Here is a 23,353-nt window from a genome sequence, read left to right as displayed (position 1 = left end):
GGTTGATCAGGAAGACACAGAAAGGCAGACAGCGCCGATAAGTAACCCTTAACAGTTGCAACTGCACAACCCTTCTGTGCTAAGGAACTAAAGAAAGAACAAAAGGCAAAACATCAGATAAATCGTCCTTTAAGGAATCGATTTGTCTCTCTCCACACCAAGTAACCAATGTTGCCCATCTGTTGGCGTAGACAGTTTTGGTGGAGTGTCACTTGGCAGACAAAATAACATCCACCACTTCTGGAGGGAGAGAAAAAGAACTCAAATTGCTCTATTCAATCTCCAGGCATTTAGGTGCAGGCTCCGGAGGTGGGGGTGTACAACCTGCCCCTGCGACTGCGAGAGGAGGTCTGCCCTGTGAGGGAGACAGAGCGGAGGGCACAATTAGAGTTGGAGAAGGTCTGAGTACCACACTCTTCTTGGCCAATCCAGAGGTAGCAAAATTACTTGGGCCCGGTCTTGGCGAATCTTCCTCAGAACCCGAGGAATCAAGGGTATGGGGGAAAACGCATAAAGCAACTGGCCGCACCAAGACATCTGAAACGCACCCCCCCCCCAATGCTCCTTGCACCGGATACTGGAGGCTGCAGAACGACAGACAGTGAGCGTCGTCCCGAGTGGCAAACCGGTCTATCTGTGGAAAACTCCATGTCGGCACGTATGTTGAGAACCCTGGCCAGATAGTTTGCTACTATGCAAATCCAGTGGTCCTAAGCCCAGGTCCAGAGCCGCAGAGCCTCTCTGCAGAGAAGGTACGACCCTACTCCTCCCTGCTTATTGATATACCACATCACAGTAGTGATGTCCGTCAAGACCTGAACTGACTGACCGCGAAGGGATGGGAGGAAGGCCTTGAGAGCCAGACGCATCGCCTGCAATTCTAACAGATTGATGTGAATCATCTGTTCCATTGGAGACCAATGACCTTTGACCTCCAGGTCCCCCCAGATGAGCTACCCACACTAGAGTGGAAGCATCAGTTATGACCATGGCCACTGGAGGTAGTAGACAAAATGGCCTTCCTTGGGAAAGGTTGCTGTCCATAGCCCACCATCTTAGATACGTTGCAGCGTCTCTGGATATCGTTATCCCCTTTGTGTTGAAACCACTGCTTGCTTAGGCACCATAGGCAAGCCCTCATGTGCCAACATACATGAGTGACCAACAGAATTCAAGAAGCGAACAGACCAAGCAGACGTAGGACCTGAGGATTGGAACAACCGCTCCACTTTGAAACATTGGACTCAATGCCTGAATGTCCTGAATATGCTGAGGCGGAGGATAGGCCTGACTCAATGTTGTATCCAGTACTGCCCCTATGAACAGGAGGCGATGAGAGGGCTCCAGGTGAGACTTGGGCAAGTTTACCATAAAACCCAGATTGAACAACAACTGTGTTGTCATTTGCAGGTGATGCAGCACAAGCTCTGGGGACTTGGCTTTTATCAGCCAATCTACCACAAACCGAAGATACTTCCTGTGTCAGCATTTTGAATTTCTCCTGTTTGAGGAACCAATTCAAAATCCTCAGGTCCATGATAGGTCTCAGTCGACCATCCTTCTTGGGAATCAGGAAATATCTCAGGTAGCATCCCTGACCCTCTTCCTGCTCTTGAACACCTTGATAAAAGGACTTGAACCTCCTGCTGCAGCAAAAGGAGATGATCTTCTGAACAAAACGAATGATGAGGAGGGGGAAACTCACAAAAAGGAAGGGCTTAACCTTTCTCCACAATACTTAGTACCAAAGAGTCCGATGTGACTAACTCCCACTCGTGGAGAAAGTGAAATACCCTGCCCCCTTCGGGAGAAGCATGACTTAAGATGGATGGAAAACTAGGGCTGCTTTCCTTGTTTTGTTCCCCCAGAGGAAGAGGATGAGGCAGGGTGCTGCTGGATGGCTCCTAGCGTCCTAACCCTCCTCCTCCCTCTAAAAGATCTATAGAGAGGGTTGGATAGGCTGTTGAGTGATGGATTGAGGCCTTCCACAATAAGCATATCCACGGCCAAACCCCCTAAATCTCCAAAAGGATATAAAGGGAGTAGATGCAGAAGCCTGTAGCCCCAAAGATCTTGCAGCGGCCCTGCTGTCTTTTTAACGTTCCAAAGCAGAGTTCGTCTTGGACCCAAACAACTTTTCGCTGTCAAACGGGAGGTCCAATAAAGTTGTTTGGACGTCCGTTGAAAACCTAGAAGACCTTTGCCATGCATGTCTCCTGGTGGCCACCGAAGTACCCATAGCCCTGGCTTCTAAATCTGCTGTATCCAGACCAGACTGGATGATCTGCTTGGCCGCAGCTTGGGTGTCCAAAAGGAGGTCATCAAACTGCCCCTGCAGATATCGAGGCAAGTTAGGCACCACAGCTCTAGCTGTGTCCATCAGGGAATGAACATATCTACCCAGCACACAGGTAGCACTGACTGACTTTAGGGCCATACTACAAGAGGAGAAAGTCTTCTTGGCTGCTTGCTCCATTCTCTTGGACTCCCTGCCCGATGGAGTAGCAGGAAAGAAACCAGGTGCAGAACGAGCAGAAGAAAAAGCCTGGACCACCAAGCTCTCAGGAGTCAGATGTTAGGATAAAAATCCAGGATCCCAGGAGCAACCCTGTACCTCCTTGCTACAGTCCTGGACACTGCTGGAGACGTAGCAGGCTTTCTCCGAATGGACAAAATAGGCTCCGTGAGAGCATCATTGAAAGGGAGCAGGTGCTCTGCCAAATTGGAGGAAGGATGCAATACCTCTGTCAAAATGTTTGTTTTTACTTCCGAAGATGGCAATGGAAGCTCCAAAAATTCTGCAGCCTTCCTTATGACAGTGTGATAGGATGCTGCCTCCTCAGTAAATTCACCCAGGGATGAAAGATCCCACTCAGGGGAGGTATCCAGTCCACTAGCCGAGACCAGACCCTGAAACTCTCCCAAAGGCTCAGCAATCTCTCCTTCCTCCAATAACTGTTGCTGGTATTCTTGCTCTTCCAAGAGCCTCAATGCTCTCCTCGATCTCAGTCTGGCCTCCAATCTCGGCGTTGACAGAGAGTTACCGGACGTCGACAACACCGGCTTCAAGACAGATGGATGTGGCCTAGGAGATGATGGAGATGCACTCCGTCCCGACCGGGACCCATCCGGCGCCGGTATTGACTCCTTCGGCATCATAAGCATCATTTGAGGCGACGTCATCGGCACTGAACCAGCACCCTCAGCCTGATTGAAAGGCACAAACTGAGCCGACTTGTATGGAGCTGGCGAACCCAGGGAGAATGCTAATGGACCCGTTGGACCAGCCGGTGCACCAGCAATGGCCATAGCTTTTTTTAAAAAGCTGAACATAGCATTTAGAAAAGCCACCGGATCCGCTCCTGAAGTCAGGAAGGCAGGAAACCTCTGTTCGCCTTGCGGCGCTTGGGTCGATCTAAAACCTGTGCCACCGGCTCACGAACCAACACAGGTGAAAAGTGAGTCGGAGGACTCGCTGGGGACTCGACCACCTCAATCAGTGATGGTGCCAGAGAAGCCAGAGGACTCTGAGGTTGGGGAGTAACAGTCCGACTGACCTCCCACGCCGTACAAAGTCGTCTCAAAGGAGATCGAGACCGATCCCTAGAAGAACGGCATCGAGAATCGTGCTGGTGCCGCTTCTTGTGTGACCTCAACGTCTTATGAGATGAAGAGTCCCTTGTCTCGGACCAGACGCCAGCACACGTGCGAGGACCTCTTATTGCCACGATGATGTCAGACGGTGTTGCGTGTGGAGCTGTGCAATTGTGACGTCCTCGTCCACGTGAAGAGCTAGGAAGAAAGTTTCCATTGAATGCTGGCGCATTGGGAGAATTCCACAGGTAGTTGTACCCATCAGAAATTCATGTTATCACCCTCAGAAGGATTAAGGGTTGAGGATGCCAGTGACAGCAACAAGTACTCTATTCACAGAGCTATAGTGTCTTTCGAACAGTGAAGTGCAGGCGTAGATGTTTTATCTATAGCAAAAGGGAGTGATAAGCATAAACAAAAGGGGTTTGGCACAGGTTATATATTTGTGCATCCCCAAAAGGTCAGCAAAAGTGGGAACTGTTGCCATTGCTGTAGAAGCAACCAGGCAGCAAAAATTTCACATTGAGAAGGCAACACTGTTTTTACACTTATTACAAAGCAGCATGCGCTGCTGTGAAACATATCTTAAATAACAAAACCATTGGCTACGTCATAGCATTTTGTTTTTAATTTAAGCAATGCTTGCGCTGTTCTGTAACATGTCTACAAAAACATTAACAAAACCAATAGATACTGCAAAGGTGAAACCTACTGGCTTTGCCAATGCTTGTTTGGGCAGGGGTTGCTCAGGCTCCCAGAAACTCAAGGTGGCCCAGAGTCTGCCCAGGAACAGGCTCCGCAAAACTAGGCCTAGAATGACAACGCTTTGTCGTTGCATCGGCCGATGGATGTGAAGTCGAAGAGGACCTTGACTTCTCCCTCTTCTTTTTGTGCCTTGACTTACCTGATCACTCCGAGGTCTTTAAATGGGACAAAAACTTTGGATTCCGGAACCGGTCCCAGGACCTTCCCCTCGATCGACCCTTCAACCTGCGTGGAGTTGCTGCCGGTCACCATCAGATTCAGGGATCGCTCCCTCAAAGCCTTCGGATGCAAGCCCTGGCACCCGGAGCACGACTTTGGGTCATGGTCGCACTCCAGACACCAAAAAACACACAGGGTGCGGATCCGTCATGGACATTATCTGATGACAGGATCCGCAGGACTTGAAGTCTGTCTTCCTAGAAGACATCCCTTGATACACCAGGAGAATAAATTATTGAAAAAAGCTTCAATTAAAGTTAAAAAAGACAGACCAGTCAGAAAATGACGCAGACGATGGATGCGGAGTCGTTCAACGCCACCTACCAGAGCGCAGGGGTACTGCTCACAAAAATGTTCCAGATCCAGTCTGACGCCTGGGGAGGATTCAAAGGTAAGGAATCTGCGCTAGACGTTTCTATCAGACTCATTTTTTTTCTTTAACATAGAAGTCTTTAAAAATATGATTTTACATTGTATAATTGTATAGTACACAAAATAGGGAAATACACCTTACGAATTTAAATAAAGAAAAATTAGAATAACCTACAATCGGTGTAAAAAGTAAACCTTTCACCATGAGTAGGCTTGAAACCACACAGCCCTGATCCATTTTCATCACGAGACGCAATCAGTATTGAAGACACAATTGTTTATTGAAAATATCATACAGTAACAAATATGGAAAGTTAAGAAGGTGGTGTTGAAGAAATTAGGAATCATTGCTTAAAAATATTTACACCCTCCAAAAGAATGATGATGGCCTGGAAAGTATGAAATGTAAAAACAGTAAATGCATTGCCAGCTTTGTGGTGTTATCATGTATGAGATTCAAACTCCATTCCCTTCCAAGACCTAGAAGCATTCCGTTTATATTGCTCAAGTTCCTGAAAAAAAAAAAAATACAATAGTCACACATGTTCCTAAAGGCGCGAAACATAAATACACATAAAATGAAAAAGTAAGCCAATTGTTTCCTATTTTCAAATCAGACAATATATGCTGAACGCCTCACAAACACACACATAGAAGTTGTCTTCACTGGTAGGTTGCAATGTGGCAAATCTAATACAGAAATTTACTTTTTTGAGACCAGACTGTAAATGGAGTTTATCTTGGCTTTGATGTTAGCACTTTGTGAGGAAACAGTTTCAATATTCAGTTTGGAGAATGGCATGGGGAAACCTAGGACTAGTTGTAAGATGTTCAAAAAGGAAGAACGTTCTAGATGTCGAAGTTTGGAGACCACAGAATGAATTGTAAGGACACAGCATATAAGCAGAAGAAAATAAATCATATGTAGTTATTTGTATTGCAAGGTGTGCTCATCACGCAGAGTCATTAGGGTAGAAATGCCTTTTGTTAAGGAGAGCATGGCTCTCAATCGAAGTATAAATAACCTAATTAAGCAACAACATATAGTTTAAAATCCGAGACAGGTGGTGAAACTCAAGGAAACACATTTAATTGAAACAAACCATCTTAAACTGGCTAGAATAAAAAGCCTTCTTAGAGAGACCACGTATTTTTATTGTTGTTTTGGCGTTAAATAGTTTCGTAAAATGTACTCTATTTTTCTAACTGGGTGTTGGATTTTTTTTGTATTCTGTTTTCATTTTACTACTGTTTGTGTGCTGAATAAATACTTTACACATTACTTCTAATTTAAGCTTTCCACAACAGGATGAGAGCAATGGCCAACTGGATGGAGGCCAGCTGCCTCAAACTCGACATGGAAAAGACAGAGATCCGGGTAATCGGCTCCACCTCTTCTGCCTGGAACAAGTCCTGGAGGTCCACAGCTTTGGGAAACACCCCTGTCCCCACGGACCGTGCACGCAACCTGGGCACCATTTAGGACTCCTCTCTATCCATGAACCGCCAAGTCAATGCCATCTCTTCATCATGCTTTCACGCCCTTTGACTCCTGCGGAAGATTTTCAAGTGGATTCCCTCAGACACGAGGAAGACAGTCACCCATGCACTTGTCACCAGCAAACTGGACTATGGCAACGCACTCTATGGCGGCATCACCAAGAAACTTCAATCAAGACTATAAAGAGTCCAGAATGCAGCAGCCAGATTCATCCTGGACATCCCCCAACACATCTCCTCCCACCTCAGAGACCTATACTGGCTCCCAGTCAACAAGCACATCACATACAAACTCCTGATCCACACCTACAAGACACTGCACAACATAGGTCCCGCATACCTCAACCACTGCCTCGCCTTCTACGTACCCAACAGACATTTCCACTCCTCCCAGCTCGCCCTTGCAGCAGTCCCTAAGATCCGGAAAAAGCACAGCAGGAGGAAGATCCTTCTCGTACCTAGCAGCCTGGACATGGAACTCACTACCTCTCAAGTTCAGGCAAATTGCAACACTGAAGCAGTTCATGAAGGACCTCATGACCTGGCTCTTCGACTGAGCAGCATGCCCACCAACAGCACCTTGAGACCCTGTGGGTGATTAGTCATGCTCTACAAATCTATGATTGATTGACTGAAGCTTGACTGATTTTGGGCCAAGCTACCAGAGGGTTAACCAAGGCTTTATTTACTGACTTCTGTAATTTACCTGGACAAGGATTGTGTTTATTACTTAAGTAGGGCTTGGCCCTCTAAGTTTATTACCCAATTTCTTACACGTACATTGCAGGAATATTCCTGGTATGGAATATGCTGCAGGCAAGATAGGAAATAAAGGGAAAGCTCTCAACATCATGTAAGCTTTGACTACCATTAATGTGTAGAAATGCAGTAATTCAGATGAATGTCCTAAAGCTCTTGGATGGACGCATGAATACAATCCAGTCTATTTAATAATCTGGACTCCACTTTGTCATTAGTATTGCACAGGAAGCATTCCCAGAGTACAATGAAAGATGATGCAAGTAGGATATGGAGACGGTCAGGTTTCCATTCCCAATAAGCTTCATTGCCTCTGGGCTACACAACTTCAACAAATACCCAGATATTTCCTAAACTTTGCAGTGGCAAAAATATGTAACAAATTTATTTCCCTGTTTTGCTGCTTGTGTAAACTTACAGTGCTTCTGTAATGTTATCTTTACATTTTAGAGTCTTACCTAGAGCATAGAATTGAAATGGGGGTTTGTATGTCCTATACATGCATCCATGCAACATATTCACTTTTGAATATATGGAGTTATAACTATGTTTTATCTAAGTCCACTGGAAAAAAAACAAAGGGCACAGGGACGTTATAGTTAGGATCACGTTTTACACACACAAAACCATAGATATTCAACAGTTCTAGTTATACTTATAGATATACTTATGTTAAGAAACTATAACTCGTGAACTAAAGTTATTTAACGACACGCGTTATAGTTTCTTCAGATAAGTATAACTATAACTGCTGAGAAGGACCAGAAGCGTGGTGGAGGGCCATAGGGAGGATTGACTATTCTAGAATCCCAGTTAAACCTATAACCAGACTAGAGAAGAAGTAGGAAAGATCCACTGGGGAACAGGCCAAGACCTCGGCCATCAGGCGGGCAGACCAGAGGAGCTTTTGCAGAATCTAGAGTCCAGACCATTGCTTCTAGGTCTGATGTACAATTGATATGTGGGTGCAAAAGAACATGAGCATGATAGGGTGGTAGGGGCGGTGGCGGGAACTTGATATTAAGCAACATACTAATGCAAAATGTGTGTAGGTACTGCAACACTGGGGTCATGATCCAGTGTTTAAAAAACTGTGAAAATCAATAAAGAGTTTAAAAAACAAAAACAAAAAACTATAACTGCTGAATTTCTATGGTTTTGTGTGTGTAAAATGTGACCCTAACTCTAACTATAATGTCCTTGTAAACTTAAGTTTTTTTCAGTGAATGTCTATGCTTTTTAAACTAAAGCAATATATATTTACCATTTGTTAATACCACCACCGCCAGGCACACCCTTTGGTTGTGAAAGGCCAAGGTTTGCTATGTGAGTGAGTGCATTGTTTTTACATTGGCCTACAGATACCCTGCTCCTTTGCAATTCTACATTAGGAGTCGGGCCAAGAGCTGCAGTCGATACGCGGATCAGCCCAAAAAAAGTTATTTGGGCAAATGTTTGCCCATAAGGGGTCCCTCATAGACCCCTCGATGTTTCCTACGGGGTTAGGATGCCTCTATCCTGAGCCTTTATGTGACTTTTTATTTATAATTTCTCCCCATGGCCCAGCTGAGAGACAAAATGGCATCTGATGCAACTTTCCTTTCAGGTTGCAGCCAGCCAATCGGGGCCTTGCTTTTGGGTTTGGAACTGCATCACTAGATATCTATATTTTTTTCCTTTAATAACTCTGAAACGACTTAACATACTTACACCAAAAAGGGCTCTTTCTGGACCAAGATCTAGGTTTCTGCTAAATTTGGTGCAATTCCGGTCAGCGGTTCAGGCTGTAGTTGTGTCTAAAAATTTCAAAATCCCCATAGACAACACACGTTGAAAAATGTTTTGGGAACCCCCCCTTTCTCGGGCCCCTGCTTTACAACAATTTTCACACATCATCTAAAGTGAAAATTTCAAGAAGAATCGTCAAACGGCGATAAAGTTATTAGCAAAACAAAAACATGCTTCATCTGTTGAAAAAGCCGGTCCTAACTTTAACTACCTACTGGCTGTCGTAGGTAATAGAGTTAACTGTGCATTAGTTACTTTATACACTTACAGAAGACTTCTTAAGTATGCATTATTCAAACAAAAGGACACTACTGTAGCAAATAAACACTTCAAATAATGAACCTGAATTGAAAGGTGAGAAAGAACAACAAAGAGGATAATATTTTTTCCTAAAATTCTTCAGATATTTGTGCTCACACCACCTACTGTAAATGCCTCAAACTTTCAACAGTTGAACTTCCTGTCCTCACTCACTTGAATAAAGAGACAGGACCAAGTGCAGTGGCTTTATTTAGACCGCATTTAGAAGCCTGACCTTAACTGCAGTGAATTGCTGTGATGCAGTAACAACACAAATGCTAGGTGTTGTAATACCCCAGGATTCAAGGCTTCTAGCCCAACAACACAGAACAACTTAAGAAAAAATCACCGCAGGTCATTCCAGAATTGTGCGTGTGAACTCACCACTAGCCTTTTGCTGGTGGTATCGTCTCTAGGTATTTTGAAAACTGAAATATTCAGATTTGCCTTCTGAAATCAGCTCTGAATAGGTGTTGCAATCGAATATTGTAGGGAACAGGGGTTGGAATCGAGTATTGCACAGAACAGGGGTTGCTACTGAATACTGGACATGGTCACTTACCTAACCCTAATGATCTATAACTTTCTGTTCCAGCCATCAAGATGTACAAGCCATGCAGCGCTTTAAAAAAATCCTTAATAAACACATCCATCCATAAAGAACTGAACTGTGGTATTACCACATCACTGTTAATTTGGAAGAACGGTAGACATGTGCAATAACCAGATTTATTGTATTTATCTCGTGTCAACAGCACGCTAATTGAGAGCCTCATTGTGTCTTGTGGAGCAGGCTAGTCGCTCCTTAAATCAGAAAGCTTAAGCAGGCGAAAATCGATGATTGTCCAACAAGTGCATGTATTTGTTTGCAGTGATTCGAAATAAATAATAATTTCAATTGTTCTTTTTCTGTATTGAGTATACTGTTTTTAACAGATAGTTTTTTGACACTGACATAGCCAGTAAAAAATATGCTGCACAGCACAGAGTTCATATCTGAGCAATGATGATTTGGAAGTCCACAGTCCATTAGACAAAATAATTTCCCCACCATATACAGGAAAGTTTAAAGCGTAGATCTGGTGCGGTTACTGAAGGTCAGTGAACTATAGTAACATGTGCTGGGAACTCATATGGCTAGTTATGGGTCATTACTGGCCATTTGATAAAAAATGAAAAGGTTATTACCAGGAAAAATATTTCACAAAGTCCAAGGCGTGCAGATAAGGTAATACGCAATGCCAAGCTTTTGGGTTACTTTAGGTTATCTTATTATTTCTGAAAAATCGACATAAATAGTTGAAACTAAGGCCACTAACCTAATTTTGTTTACAGAGCCTATACTATACATTTTCATTTACAGCACTTCAACGTTTAAAGCAATGCTGTACAACAGGGATCACCCTACTACCAAACTGCGGAAATCAATTAATCAAGTGCATTTGGACAGCTCTTGCAAGTTCAGCATTACAGGGAGTGCAGAATTATTAGGCAAGTTGTATTTTTGAGAATTAATTTTATTATTGAACAACAACCATGTTCTCAATGAACCCAAAAAACTCATTAATATCAAAGCTGAATATTTTTGGAAGTAGTTTTTAGTTTGTTTTTAGTTTTAGCTATGTTAGGGGGATATCTGTGTGTGCAGGTGACTATTACTGTGCATAATTATTAGGCAACTTAACAAAAAAATATATATACCCATTTCAATTATTTATTATTGCCAGTGAAACCAATATAACATCTCAACATTCACAAATATACATTTCTGACATTCAAAAACAAAACAAAAACAAATCAGTGACCAATATAGCCACCTTTCTTTGCAAGGACACTCAAAAGCCTGCCATCCATGGATTCTGTCAGTGTTTTGATCTGTTCACCATCAACATTGCGTGCAGCAGCAACCACAGCCTCCCAGACACTGTTCAGAGAGGTGTACTGTTTTCCCTCCTTGTAAATCTCACATTTGATGATGGACCACAGGTTCTCAATGGGGTTCAGATCAGGTGAACAAGGAGGCCATGTCATTAGATTTCCTTCTTTTATACCCTTTCTTGCCAGCCACGCTGTGGAGTACTTGGACGCGTGTGATGGAGCATTGTCCTGCATGAAAATCATGTTTTTCTTGAAGGATGCAGACTTCTTCCTGTTCCACTGCTTGAAGAAGGTGTCTTCCAGGAACTGGCAGTAGGACTGGGAGTTGAGCTTGACTCCATCCTCAACCCGAAAAGGCCCCACAAGCTCATCTTTGATGATACCAGCCCAAACCAGTACTCCACCTCCACCTTGCTGGCGACTGAGTCGGACTGGAGCCCTCTGCCCTTTACCAATCCAGCCACGGGCCCATCCATCTGGCCCATCAAGACTCACTCTCATTTCATCAGTCCATAAAACCTTAGAAAAATCAGTCTTGAGATATTTCTTGGCCCAGTCTTGACGTTTCAGCTTGTGTGTCTTGTTCAGTGGTGGTCGTCTTTCAGCCTTTCTTACCTTGGCCATGTCTCTGAGTACTGCACACCTTGTACTTTTGGGCACTCCAGTGATGTTGCAGCTCTGAAATATGGCCAAACTGGTGGCAAGTGGCATCGTGGCAGCTGCACGCTTGACTTTTCTCAGTTCATGGGCAGTTATTTTGCGCCTTGGTTTTTCCACACGCTTCTTGCGACCCTGTTGACTATTTTGAATGAAACGCTTGATTGTTCGATGATCACGCTTCAGAAGCTTTGCAATTTTAAGAGTGCTGCATCCCTCTGCAAGATATCTCACTATTTTTGACTTTTCTGAGCCTGTCAAGTCCTTCTTTTGACCCATTTTGCCAAAGGAAAGGAAGTTGCCTAATAATTATGCACACCTGATATAGGGTGTTGATGTCATTAGACCACACCCCTTCTCATTACAGAGATGCACATCACCTAATATGCTTAATTGGTAGTAGGCTTTCGAGCCTATACAGCTTGGAGTAAGACAACATGCATAAAGAGGATGATGTGGTCAAAATACTCATTTGCCTAATAATTCTGCACTCCCTGTAGCTGAGGGATCTCGAAGGGATCACTAACATGCCAAACTAAAATAACACGTTTTGAAGTTCCCACCATAACTAACTAACCCATAAAGTATTACCTGGATTTCTCACAGAGAAAAGACACAGTCCTTGAACATTTTATCTAATCTGCTCAAAAACAGTTTCGGAAAATGTGAAACTGTACATGTGAAACTCCACAAAAGGAATCTATACATAAGAAATTGCAATGTGTGTCTGCATTTTGAACTGTATACATACATCTAACACTGCTCCAGACCTGCAGTCACAATTCTATGTATCCCTTATTCAGAGGAAAGCAACTGTATCTGTCGCTGTAGAAGGTACTCCTGACATGGTGTAGGAGTATGCTCAATGTAAGGGAACAAGATTGTTGTGTTTATTTAAAATTCCACATAAAATAACACGCACGCTAAACATGAAAACAAAAAAGGAAATCCTTAATTTTCCTTGCTCAGGCCCTTTATGGCCTGGGCAGACAAATGCTATCCCTAAACCAAGTGTCTAGGGACCCGGCGGGCCTGCTAATGCAAACGGGCTCTGTTCCTCCACCCACATGGCTCATGTGAGATCCAGTTAATACTAAAGCAGTGGACATGGGCACAATGCTTTAATATTAAAGAAGGGCCTACAGAGGAAAGGAAGCGCACCACGTGCCTTATGCACAGCCCTCCTTCAGGCACGCATATGTATTTGTGGATGATGAGCTGCTTGCAGAGTATATACACTGTGCATGTTTGTAGGAGGCTAAATTCTCCTTGCAAGTCTGCAACTTTAGCAAAACTGGGCAGAGTTCTCACATAATTTGTAGCCTGAAAATCAAATCTCGGTTAACAAAATATTTCCATTGGCTGGCAGGTTGATGACGGTGACTGTGATGCTTTGGCATCAACAGTGCATTGAACCACTCATTTCTAAGTGCTGAGGCATGAACTCAAGAATACACAGTTGAGTGACAGGGAAGTCCCGTGTGAGGTGCACAGTCCATTCTACTTTCTGGTAATGTTTAATGCTTTTGACATAGGGCCGTATCACATACAGTGAGCACTGGCAGCACTAAGTTAATGCATGCTCTCGGCCACAGTTTTGGGGTGACTTTCAAACATCTGAAGAGCTGTAGTAGCTCTATTTTACAACTTTAGGCAGTGGTGTTTGTGTGTTACAGGACGTTTAAAGGCTGCTTTAAGCTTGACATGTAGCAGTGAAATATGCTGATGTATGTAAAGAAAAAAAGAACATAATACAATTACACGCACAGAGCAAAATAACAACTAATTGAAAGTTTAACGGCGCAGCAAAGTAACACATCACCAGCACAGGATATCACACAATACATGTACATAAACGTTCTTGGCACGCACTAACACCTCCAGAATCGTTTTTTCATAACACAGACAAAAGGTGTTTGGAGAAGGCACTGTCTTATCTTACCAACAAAGACTTGAAATTGATCTACTCAAAAATGATTTTTGATACAGCTCATATGCTCTGAATAAACCCCAACTCAGGTAATTCCCTACTGCAAAAAAAGTGTAACTTTTTTAGAGGACTACTGTATATTCTATACTATAATTTTTCTAAACAGTTACTAGCAGGGTAGAAAAGAAGGTGTTTTCAGTTGTTTTTCATAAAAAAGGATGAAAGTACAATCATCCAAAATATATTTTGAAATGTTCAAGTTTGAATTCGAAAAACTATACAGATTTGCACAGATCTGATAAAGAAAGCAATAAAACAGCTTTCCTTTTTTAAGAAGCTACAGTGAAGTCAAATTAATAAAGCAACATGCAAAGAAAAGGTATGTTATACCCAACAACCCTGTGTCTTCTGGATACAAAAGATACCATTAGTAGATTAAAGATATATAAGGAAATGATCTATAAAAGTGGTTACCTGATCCTTCTGTGCTCGCATCACATCAACCTCATGTTCTGAATACTGTGGATCTTTGGCTGGGTCTTTGATATCTTTCAGATCACCAATATTCTATTAAGACATACATAAAACTAGATTAAAATAAAGCAACAGCCACTGATCAGCAATTTGGAAGTGTTGTGTAGCCATTTTAGTTATAGCTCCATGCACGTTATTTTAACACACTAGGCCGCTGTGCACTTTAACCTAGATATATTTTACTCAGCTTCGTCTTATTATTATAATAACCATTTTTACGGTCTTGTTTTATTTCCGTCTATCTAACTGTTTTTGCCTAGGCCAGCACTCTGTTCTCAAACAAGACATTCTTGATCACTCTGTGCTTCTCCCAAGGCTACAGCACGGTACATTGCCGGTGAACGTGGTAGAAGTTTAGTCTCCAACATTCGTAGAAAACACACATCCTTACATAGGGACATTTTCTCAGAACATCAGCTGTGTTATTATAAAAAATGTCTTTGTCCCTTACACGTTAGAGGGAGATTCCAGCCAGGGAACCACGACTGTATGCTGATTGCTGAATGCCTCGCTACAGATGCTAACGCAGACCACAGGCCTTTGCTCAGGTATAGGGGTTGATGTCTTCCCATGGAAACCTTAAGGGCAGAATTAGAGCTTAACATGCTGTGCTCTATCCCACCCTAGGTAGGAGTGAGCCCATTGATTATAGTGACAATATGATAGCGTTGTTCTTATGCTTCACTCTTCTCGTCACAATTTTTATACTGTCATGTTGTGTCCTCCTGGTTATTGCAGATCACGCTTTGCTATCTAAGATGAAGATTTTTATTAAACCCCTTATTGAAACATATACTTCCTCTGGTTGTCATTTATATATGAGACTAAATTGTAAATGAGAGAAACGGATGAGACCTGAGTGACCATGACTTCCCTGAGAAGCCAAGTATGTCATGCGCTCGGCTGCCCAGTCATCCCTATCCTTCGGTAGAGATGAGGCACTGCTAGTTAGCCGGAGCAAAACCTGGATTGGAGCAACAGGTGTCACCCACTGTGGGTTAGACTTAGTCTCCCACATCACGGGAGATTCTGCCGCTCAAAATACAGTAGTCTCATTAGAATAATGAGAGCCTACGCAACAGAAGCAGGGGTTCTTTTGTCCCACATTATGTACCCACTACAACTGCAGTGTCCCATTTATTAATATAAGAGTAAGATAAATCTTAAGTCTTTGTTGCAAGAAAGAATGGATTTGAAATGTGGATTTTAACCTGTGCACTAAGGAGTTGTACATTCTGAAAAAAAAGCAATTGATCAAGTCATTACATATGACACATGTTTCTATGTTGATGGGTTTTACTGTATGTGTGAAAATAAGTGAAGAGAAAGGTGAAATGTTCATAATATTACTTATAACAGATGCACATTACTTGTATCTTATTTCACACTACCATACCCAGAATGCAATTTTAAAGATAAAGAAGAAAGACTGCATAACTGGTGTAAGGAAATGCCTCCTTGGCATGGTTACTCCCTGACTTTTTGCCTTTGCTGATGCCAAGTTATGATTTGAAAGTGTGCGGAGGCCTGCTAACCAGGCCCCAGCACCAGTGTTCTTTCCCTAACCTGTACCTTTGTCTCCACAATTGGCACACCCTGGCATCCAGGTAAGTCCCTTGTAACTGGTACCCCTGGTACCAAGGGCCCCGATGCCAGGGAAGGTCTCTAAGGGCTGCAGCATGTCTTATGCCACCCTGGGGACCCCTCACTCAGCACAGACACACTGCTAGCCAGCTTGTGTGTGCTGGTGGGGAGAAAATTGACTAAGTCGACATGGCACTCCCCTCAGGGTGCCATGCCAACCTCACACTGCCTATGGCATAGATAAGTCACCCCTCTAGCAGGCCTTACAGCCCTAAGGCAGGGTGCACTATACCATAGGTGAGGGCATAGATGCGTGAGCACTATGCCCCTACAGAGTCTAAGCAAAACCTTAGACATTGTAAGTGCAGGGTAGCCAAAAGAGTATATGGTCTGGGAGTCTGTCATACACAAACTCCACAGCACCATAATGGCTACACGGAAAACTGGGAAGTTTGGTATCAAACTTCTCAGAAACAATAAATGCACACTGATGCAAGTGTACATTTGATTGTGAAATACACCCAGAGGACATCTTAGAGATGCCCCCTGAAAACATACCCGACTTCCAGTGTGGGCTGACTAGTTTTACCAGCCTGCCACACACCAGACATGTTGCTGGCCACATGGGGAGAGTGCCTTTGTCACTCTGTGGCTAGTAACAAAGCCTGTACTGGGTGGAGGTGCATCTCACCTCCCCCTGCAGGAACTGTAACACCTGGCGGTGAGCCTCAAAGGCTCACCCCCTTTGTTACAGTGCCACAGGGCATTCCAGCTAGTGGAGATGCCCACCCCCTCCGGCCACGGCCCCCCTTTTGGCAGCAAGGCCGGAGGAGATAATGAGAAAAACAAGGAGGAGTCACTGGCCAGTGAGGACAACCCCTAAGGTGTCCTGAGCTGAGGTGACTCTGACTTTTAGAAATCCTCCATCTTGCAGATGGAGTATTCCCCCAAAAGGATTAGGGATGTGCCCCCCTCCCCTCAGGGAGGAGGCACAAAGAGGGTGTAGCCACCCTCAGGGCTAGCAGCCATTGGCTACTAACCCCCCAGACCTAAACACACCCCTAAATTGAGTATTTAGGGGCCCCCAGAACCTCCATGAAAATAGATTCCTGCAACCTGAAGACGAAGAAGCCCTGCAGAGAAGACGGAGACACCAACTGCTTTGGCCCCAGCCCTACCGTCCTGTCTCCCCACTTCAAGAAAAACTGCAACAGCAACACGTCCCCCAGGGTCCAGCGACCTCTGAAGCCTTAGAGGACTACCCTGCATCTAAAAGGACCAAGAACTCCTGAGGACAGCGTCCCTGTTCCAAAGAAACTGTAACTTTGCAACAAAGGAACAACTTTTAAAGACTACACGTTTCCCGCCGGAAGCGTCAGACTTTTCACTCTGCATCCGACGCCCCCGGCTCGACCCGCGGAAAACTAACTCTACAGGGAGGACTCCCCAGCGACTGCAAGCCAGTGAGTAGCCAGAGTTGATCCCCCTGAGCCCCCACAGCGACGCCTGCAGATGGAATCCAGTGGCTCCCCCTGACCGCGACTGCCTGCTTCAAAGAACCCGACGCCTGGTAAAGACACTGCACCCGCAGCCCCCAGGACCTGAAGGATCCAACCTCCAGTGCAGAAGCGACCCCCAGGTGGCCCTCTCCCTTGCCCAGGTGGTGGCTACCCCGAGGAGCACACCCTTGCCTGCCTGCACCGCTGAAGAGACCCCTGGGTCTCCCATTGAAACCTATTGCAAACCCGACATCTGTTTGCACGCTGCACCCGGCCGCCCCTGTGCCGCTGAGGGTGTACTTTTTGTGCTGACTTGTGTCCCCTCCCGGTGCCCTACAAAACCCCCCTGGTCTGCCCTCCGAAGTCGCGGGTACTTACCTGCTGGAAGACTGGAACCGGGGCACCCCCTTTTCCATTGAAGCCTATGCGTTTCGGGCACCACTTTGACCTCTGCACCTGACCGGCCCTGAGCTGCTGGTGTGGCAACTTTGGGGTTGCCCTGAACCCCCAACGGTGGGCTACCTCGGACCCAACTTTGAACCCTGTAGGTGTTTTACTTACCTGCAAAACTAACCAATACTTACCTCCCACACGAACTGTTGAAAATTGCAGTGTCTAGTTTTAAAATAGCTTATTGCCATTTTTGCTAAAACTGTACATGATATTGTGTTGATTCAAAGTTCCTATGATACTTGAGTGAAATACCTTTCATTTTATGTATTACTTGTAAATCTTGAACCTGTGGTTCTTAAAATAAACTAAGAAATGAAAATGTCACTTACCCAGTGTACATCTGTTTGTGGCATCAGTCGCTGTAGATTCGCATGTTTTGCAATAGCTCGCCATCTGGTGTTGGGCCGGAGTGTTACAAGTTGTTTTTCTTCGAAGAAGTCTTTCGAGTCACGGGACCGAGTGACTCCTCCTTTTGTGTCCATTGCGCATGGGCGTCGACTCTATCCTCGATTGTTTTTCCCCGCAGAGGGTGAGGTAGGAGTTGTATTGTAGTAATAGTGCCCATGCAATGGAGTGACTAAGTATGTACCTATATAAGGTTGAAATGATATATATACAAATAGTTGAAGGTAACTTCCGAACTGCTACAGGCTCCCGGGGAGGCGGGTGGGCACATGCGAATCTACAGCGACTGATGCCACGAACAGATGTACACTGGGTAAGTGACATTTTCAGTTCGATGGCATCTGTCGCTGTAGATACGCATGTTTTGCATAGACTAGTAAGCAGTTATCTCCCCAAAAGCGGTGGCTCAGCCTGTAGGAGTAGAAGTAGTCTGAAACAATGTTCTTAATACGGCTTGCCCTACTGTGGCTTGTTGTGCGGATAACACGTCTACACAGTAGTGCTTGGTGAATGTGTGAGGCGTAGACCATGTGGCTGCCTTACATATTTCTTGCGTTGGGATGTTTCCTAGAAAGGCCATGGTAGCACCTTTCTTTCTGGTTGAGTGTGCCCTTGGTGTAATGGGCAGCTGTCGTTTAGCTTTAAGGTAGCAGATTTGGATGCATTTAACTATCCATCTGGCTATACCTTGTTTTGATATTGGGTTTCCTGCATGAGGTTTTTGGAATGCAATAAATAGTTGTTTAGTCTTTCTGATGTTTTTAGTTCTGTCAATGTAATACAATAATGCTCTTTTGACATCTAATGTATGTAGTGCCCTCTCAGCTACGGAATCTGGCTGTGGGAAGAACACTGGAAGTTCCACTGTTTGATTTAGATGGAACGGTGAAATAACCTTTGGTAAAAATTTAGGATTAGTCCTTAGGACGACCTTATTCTTGTGTAGTTGTATAAAAGGTTCTTGTATTGTAAACGCCTGAATCTCGCTTACTCTTCTTAGGGAAGTAATGGCGATGAGGAATGTAACCTTCCAGGTTAGGAACTGTATTTCGCAGGAGTGCATGGGTTCAAAAGGTGGACCCATAAGTCTAGTTAGGACAACATTTAGGTTCCATGAAGGAACAGGTGGTGTTCATGGTGGAATAATTCTTTTAAGGCCCTCCATGAATGCTTTAATGACTGGTATCCTATAAAGGGAAGTTGAATAGGTAGTCTGCAGGTATGCAGATATTGCTGCAAGGTGTATTTTAATGGAAGAGAAAGCTAGGTTAGATTTTTGTAAGTGAAGCAAGTAACCCACTACATCTTTTGGAGTTGCGTGTAATGGTTGGATTTGATTAATATGGCAGTAGCAAACAAACCTCTTCCATTTACTTGCATAGCAGTGCCTGGTGGATGGCCTTCTGGCTTGCTTTATGACTTCCATACACTCTTGTGTAAGTTGTAAGTGTCCGAATTCTAGGATTTCAGGAGCCAGATTGCTAGATTCAGCGATGCTGGATCTGGGTGCCTGATCTGTTGGTTGTGTTGAGTTAACAGATCCGGTCTGTTGGGCAGTTTGATGTGTGGTACTACTGATAGGTCTAGCAGCGTTGTGTACCAGGGTTGCCTTGCCCAAGTTGGTGCTATTAATATGAGTTTGAGTTTGTTTTGACTGAGTTTGTTTACCAGATAAGGAAGGAGAGGGAGAGGAGGAAAAGCGTAGGCAAATATCCCTGACCAGTTCATCCATAGGGCATTGCCCTGGGACTGCCTGTGTGGGTATCTGGATGCGAAGTTTTGGCATTTTGCGTTCTCTTTTGTCGCAAACAAGTCTATCTGAGGTGTTCCCCAGAGCTTGAAGTAAGTGTTCAGAGTTTGGGGGTGAATTTCCCATTCGTGGACCTGTTGGTGATCTCGAGAGAGATTGTCTGCGAGTTGATTCTGAATCCCTGGGATAAACTGTGCTATTAGGCGAATTTGGTTGTGAATTGCCCAATGCCATATCTTTTGTGCCAACCGGCTCAACTGCGTTGAGTGTGTCCCCCCTTGCTTGTTTAGATAATACATTGTTGTCATGTTGTCTGTTTTGACGAGAATGTATTTGTGAACTATTATTGGTTGGAAAGCCTTTAGTGCTTGAAAAACTGCTAGCAGTTCTAGGTGATTTATATGCAGTTTTGTTTGATGTACGTTCCATTGTCCTTGTATGCTGTGTTGATCGAGGTGTGCTCCCCACCCTGTCATGGAAGCATCTGTTGTTATTACGTATTGTGGCATTGGGTCTTGGAAAGGCCGCCCTTTGTTTAAATTTATATTGTCCCACCATAGAAGCGAGAGGTAAGTTTGGCGGTCTATTAACACCAGATCTAGAAGGTGACCCTGTGCTTGTGACCATTGTGATGCTAGGCACTGTTGTAAGGGCCTCATGTGCAGTCTTGCGTTCGGGACAATGGCTATGCATGAAGACATCATGCCTAGGAGTTGTAATATCATCTTTGCTTGTATCTTTTGTGTTGGATACATGCGTTGTATGATGTTGTTGAAGTTTTGAATTCTTTGTGGACTTGGAGTGGCTACTCCTTTTGTTGTGTTTATTATGGCTCCTAGGTACTGTTGTACTTTGCACGGCAGGATGTTTGATTTTGCGAAGTTGACGGTGAACCCCAGTTTGTAGAGGGTTTGTATGATTTGATTTGTGTGGTGTGAGCACTTTGATAACGAATGGGTCTTGATTAGCCAGTCGTCTAGATACGGGAATACATGTATTTGCTGCCTTCTGATGTGTGCAGCGACTACTGCTAGACATTTTGTAAAGACTCTTGGTGCTGTTGTTAAACCGAAAGGCAATACTTTGAATTGGTAATGTATTCCTTTGAATACAAACCTTAGGTATTTCCTGTGCGATGGATGTATTGGTATATGGAAATACGCGTCTTTGAGGTCTAAGGTTGTCATGTAGTCGTGTAGTTTGAGCAATGGTAGCACTTCTTGTAGTGTGACCATGTGAAAGTGGTCTGATTTGATGTATGTGTTTACTATCCTGAGGTCTAGGATTGGTCTTAGCGTCTTGTCCTTCTTTGGTATTAAGAAGTACAGTGAATAAACTCCTGTGTTTATTTGTGTGTTTGGTACTAATTCGATTGCATTCTTTTGCAATAGTGCTTGAACTTCTGTCTCCAGGAGCTCGGAATGATGTTGTGATAAATTTTGTGCTCTTGGTGGTATGTTTGGAGGGAATTGTAGAAATTCTATGCAATAACCATGTTGGATAATTGCTAGAACCCAAGTGTCTGTAGTGATTTCCTGCCATGCTTTGTAATAATGACCTATTCTTCCCCCCACTGGTGTTGTGTGGAGGGGATGAGTGACATGTGAGTCACTGCTTAGTTGCAGGGGTTTTGGGGCTTTGAAATTTTCCCCTATTCCTAGGGAATTGCCCTCCTCTGTATTGGCCCCGAAAGCCTCCCCTGTACTGTCCCTGGTAACTGGACGGTGTTGCCTGTGAGGTGCTGGCTTGAGTGGCCTGACGCCGAAACCCCCCTCTAAAGGGTGTCTTGCGGAAGGTGCCGTAGTTTCCTCTGCTCTGCGGGGAGTAGAGTGCGCCCATTGCTTTAGCAGTGTCCGTGTCCTTTTTAAGTTTTTCTATCGCTGTGTCCACTTCTGGACCGAACAGTTCTTTTTCATTGAAAGGCCTATTGAGAACTGCCTGCTGTATCTCTGGTTTAAACCCAGACGTTCGTAGCCATGCATGCCTTCTGATGGTCACGGATGTATTAATTGTCCTTGCAGCTGTGTCTGCTGCGTCCATGGAGGAGCGTATCTGGTTGTTTGAAATGTTTTGACCTTCCTCAACCACTTGCTTTGCCCTTTTTTGTAGGTCTTTGGGTAGATGTTCAATGAGGTGTTGCATCTCATCCCAATGGGCTCTGTCATAGCGCGCAAGTAGTGCTTGAGAGTTGGCGATGCGCCACTGGTTTGCAGCCTATGCTGCGACTCTCTTTCCAGCTGCATCGAACTTGCGGCTTTCCTTATCCGGGGGTGGTGCATCCCCAGATGTGTGGGAGTTGGCCCTTTTCCTAGCTGCTCCTACAACAACGGAATCTGGTGGCAGCTGTGCAGTGATGAAAACAGGGTATGTAGGGGGCGCCTTATACTTTTTTTCCACTCTTGGTGTGATTGCCCTACTTTTGACCGGCTCCTTAAAAATTTCTTTTGCGTGCCGGAGCATACCAGGGAGCATAGGCAGGCTTTGGTAGGAGCTGTGGGTGGAGGAGAGGGTGTTGAATAAAAAGTCATCCTCGACCTGTTCTGAGTGGAGGCTTACATTGTGAAATTGTGCTGCTCTAGCCACCACTTGAGAATACGCAGTGCTGTCTTCTGGTGGAGATGGCTTCGTAGGGTATGCCTCCGGGCTGTTATCTGACACTGGGGCGTCGTATAAGTCCCATGCGTCCTGATCCTGGTCACCCTGGCTCATGGTGGTGTGAGCTGGGGAATGTGATGGAGTTTGTGCTGGTGAGACGTGAATTACAGGTGGAGGAGAGGGTGGTGGAGTAACCTTTTTCACCACCTTTGTTTGTGGTGTTTGTTCAGTTCTCTTTCTTCTAATAGGGGGAAGGGTGCTTATTTTCCCTGTTCCCTCCTGTATGAAGATACGCTTTTGCGTATGGTCTACATCGGTAGATTGCAGCTCTTCCTCGAACCTATGCTTTCGCATTTGGGAGGTTAGTGAATGCTCCTATGTATAAGAGCCTGAAACTGGGTCGGTTGCAGGTTGTTTTGGCACCGAAACCCTGTCTGCATCTTTTTTCGGCTCCGAGCTGACTTTTCTTTTTTTCGGGGCCGAAACCTCTCGGCGTCGATCTTCGTCGGTGCCACTGTCTCGGCGTCGAGCCGTGTCTACACCGCTATCTCGGTGTCGATGCTTGTCTCCAGCACTTTCTCGGTCCCGAGAAGGCTGTGTACCGGTGTCTCGACCGGAGTCGGACTGTCTCGGCACTGTTTGGGCCTTTTTCGGTGCCGACGGTCGGTCACCGAATTTATGGGTCGAGCCATGGCCTGGTGGCAGTGGCGTCCCCTGGGCCTTGTCAATCTTCTTATGTGTTGTTTTCGACGTCTTACTCACGGTTTGTGG

The 23,353-nt window shown here is 44.7% G+C and overlaps 1 protein-coding gene across 2 annotated transcripts in view; it reads right to left on the bottom strand.

The window, feature by feature from the left end:
- Positions 1-5,206: 5,206 nt before the first annotated feature.
- DYNC2LI1 (dynein cytoplasmic 2 light intermediate chain 1) overlaps positions 5,207-23,353 on the bottom strand; it is a 271,075-nt gene continuing 252,928 nt past the window's right edge. For both annotated transcript variants that reach the window (XM_069233995.1, XM_069233996.1), the window contains 2 exons: positions 14,237-14,329; positions 5,207-5,462 (listed from right to left, as the gene is read on the bottom strand). In XM_069233995.1, coding sequence (XP_069090096.1) covers positions 5,394-5,462; positions 14,237-14,329 — 162 coding nt within the window. In that variant the 3' untranslated portion in view covers positions 5,207-5,393. The remainder of the gene's footprint in view (positions 5,463-14,236; positions 14,330-23,353) is intronic.

This window comes from Pleurodeles waltl, chromosome 5, assembly GCF_031143425.1.
Source record: "Pleurodeles waltl isolate 20211129_DDA chromosome 5, aPleWal1.hap1.20221129, whole genome shotgun sequence".
NCBI lineage: Eukaryota > Metazoa > Chordata > Amphibia > Caudata > Salamandridae > Pleurodeles > Pleurodeles waltl.
Note: the sequence above shows the minus strand (reverse complement) of the source record. Positions and strands in the feature narration are given on the sequence as shown.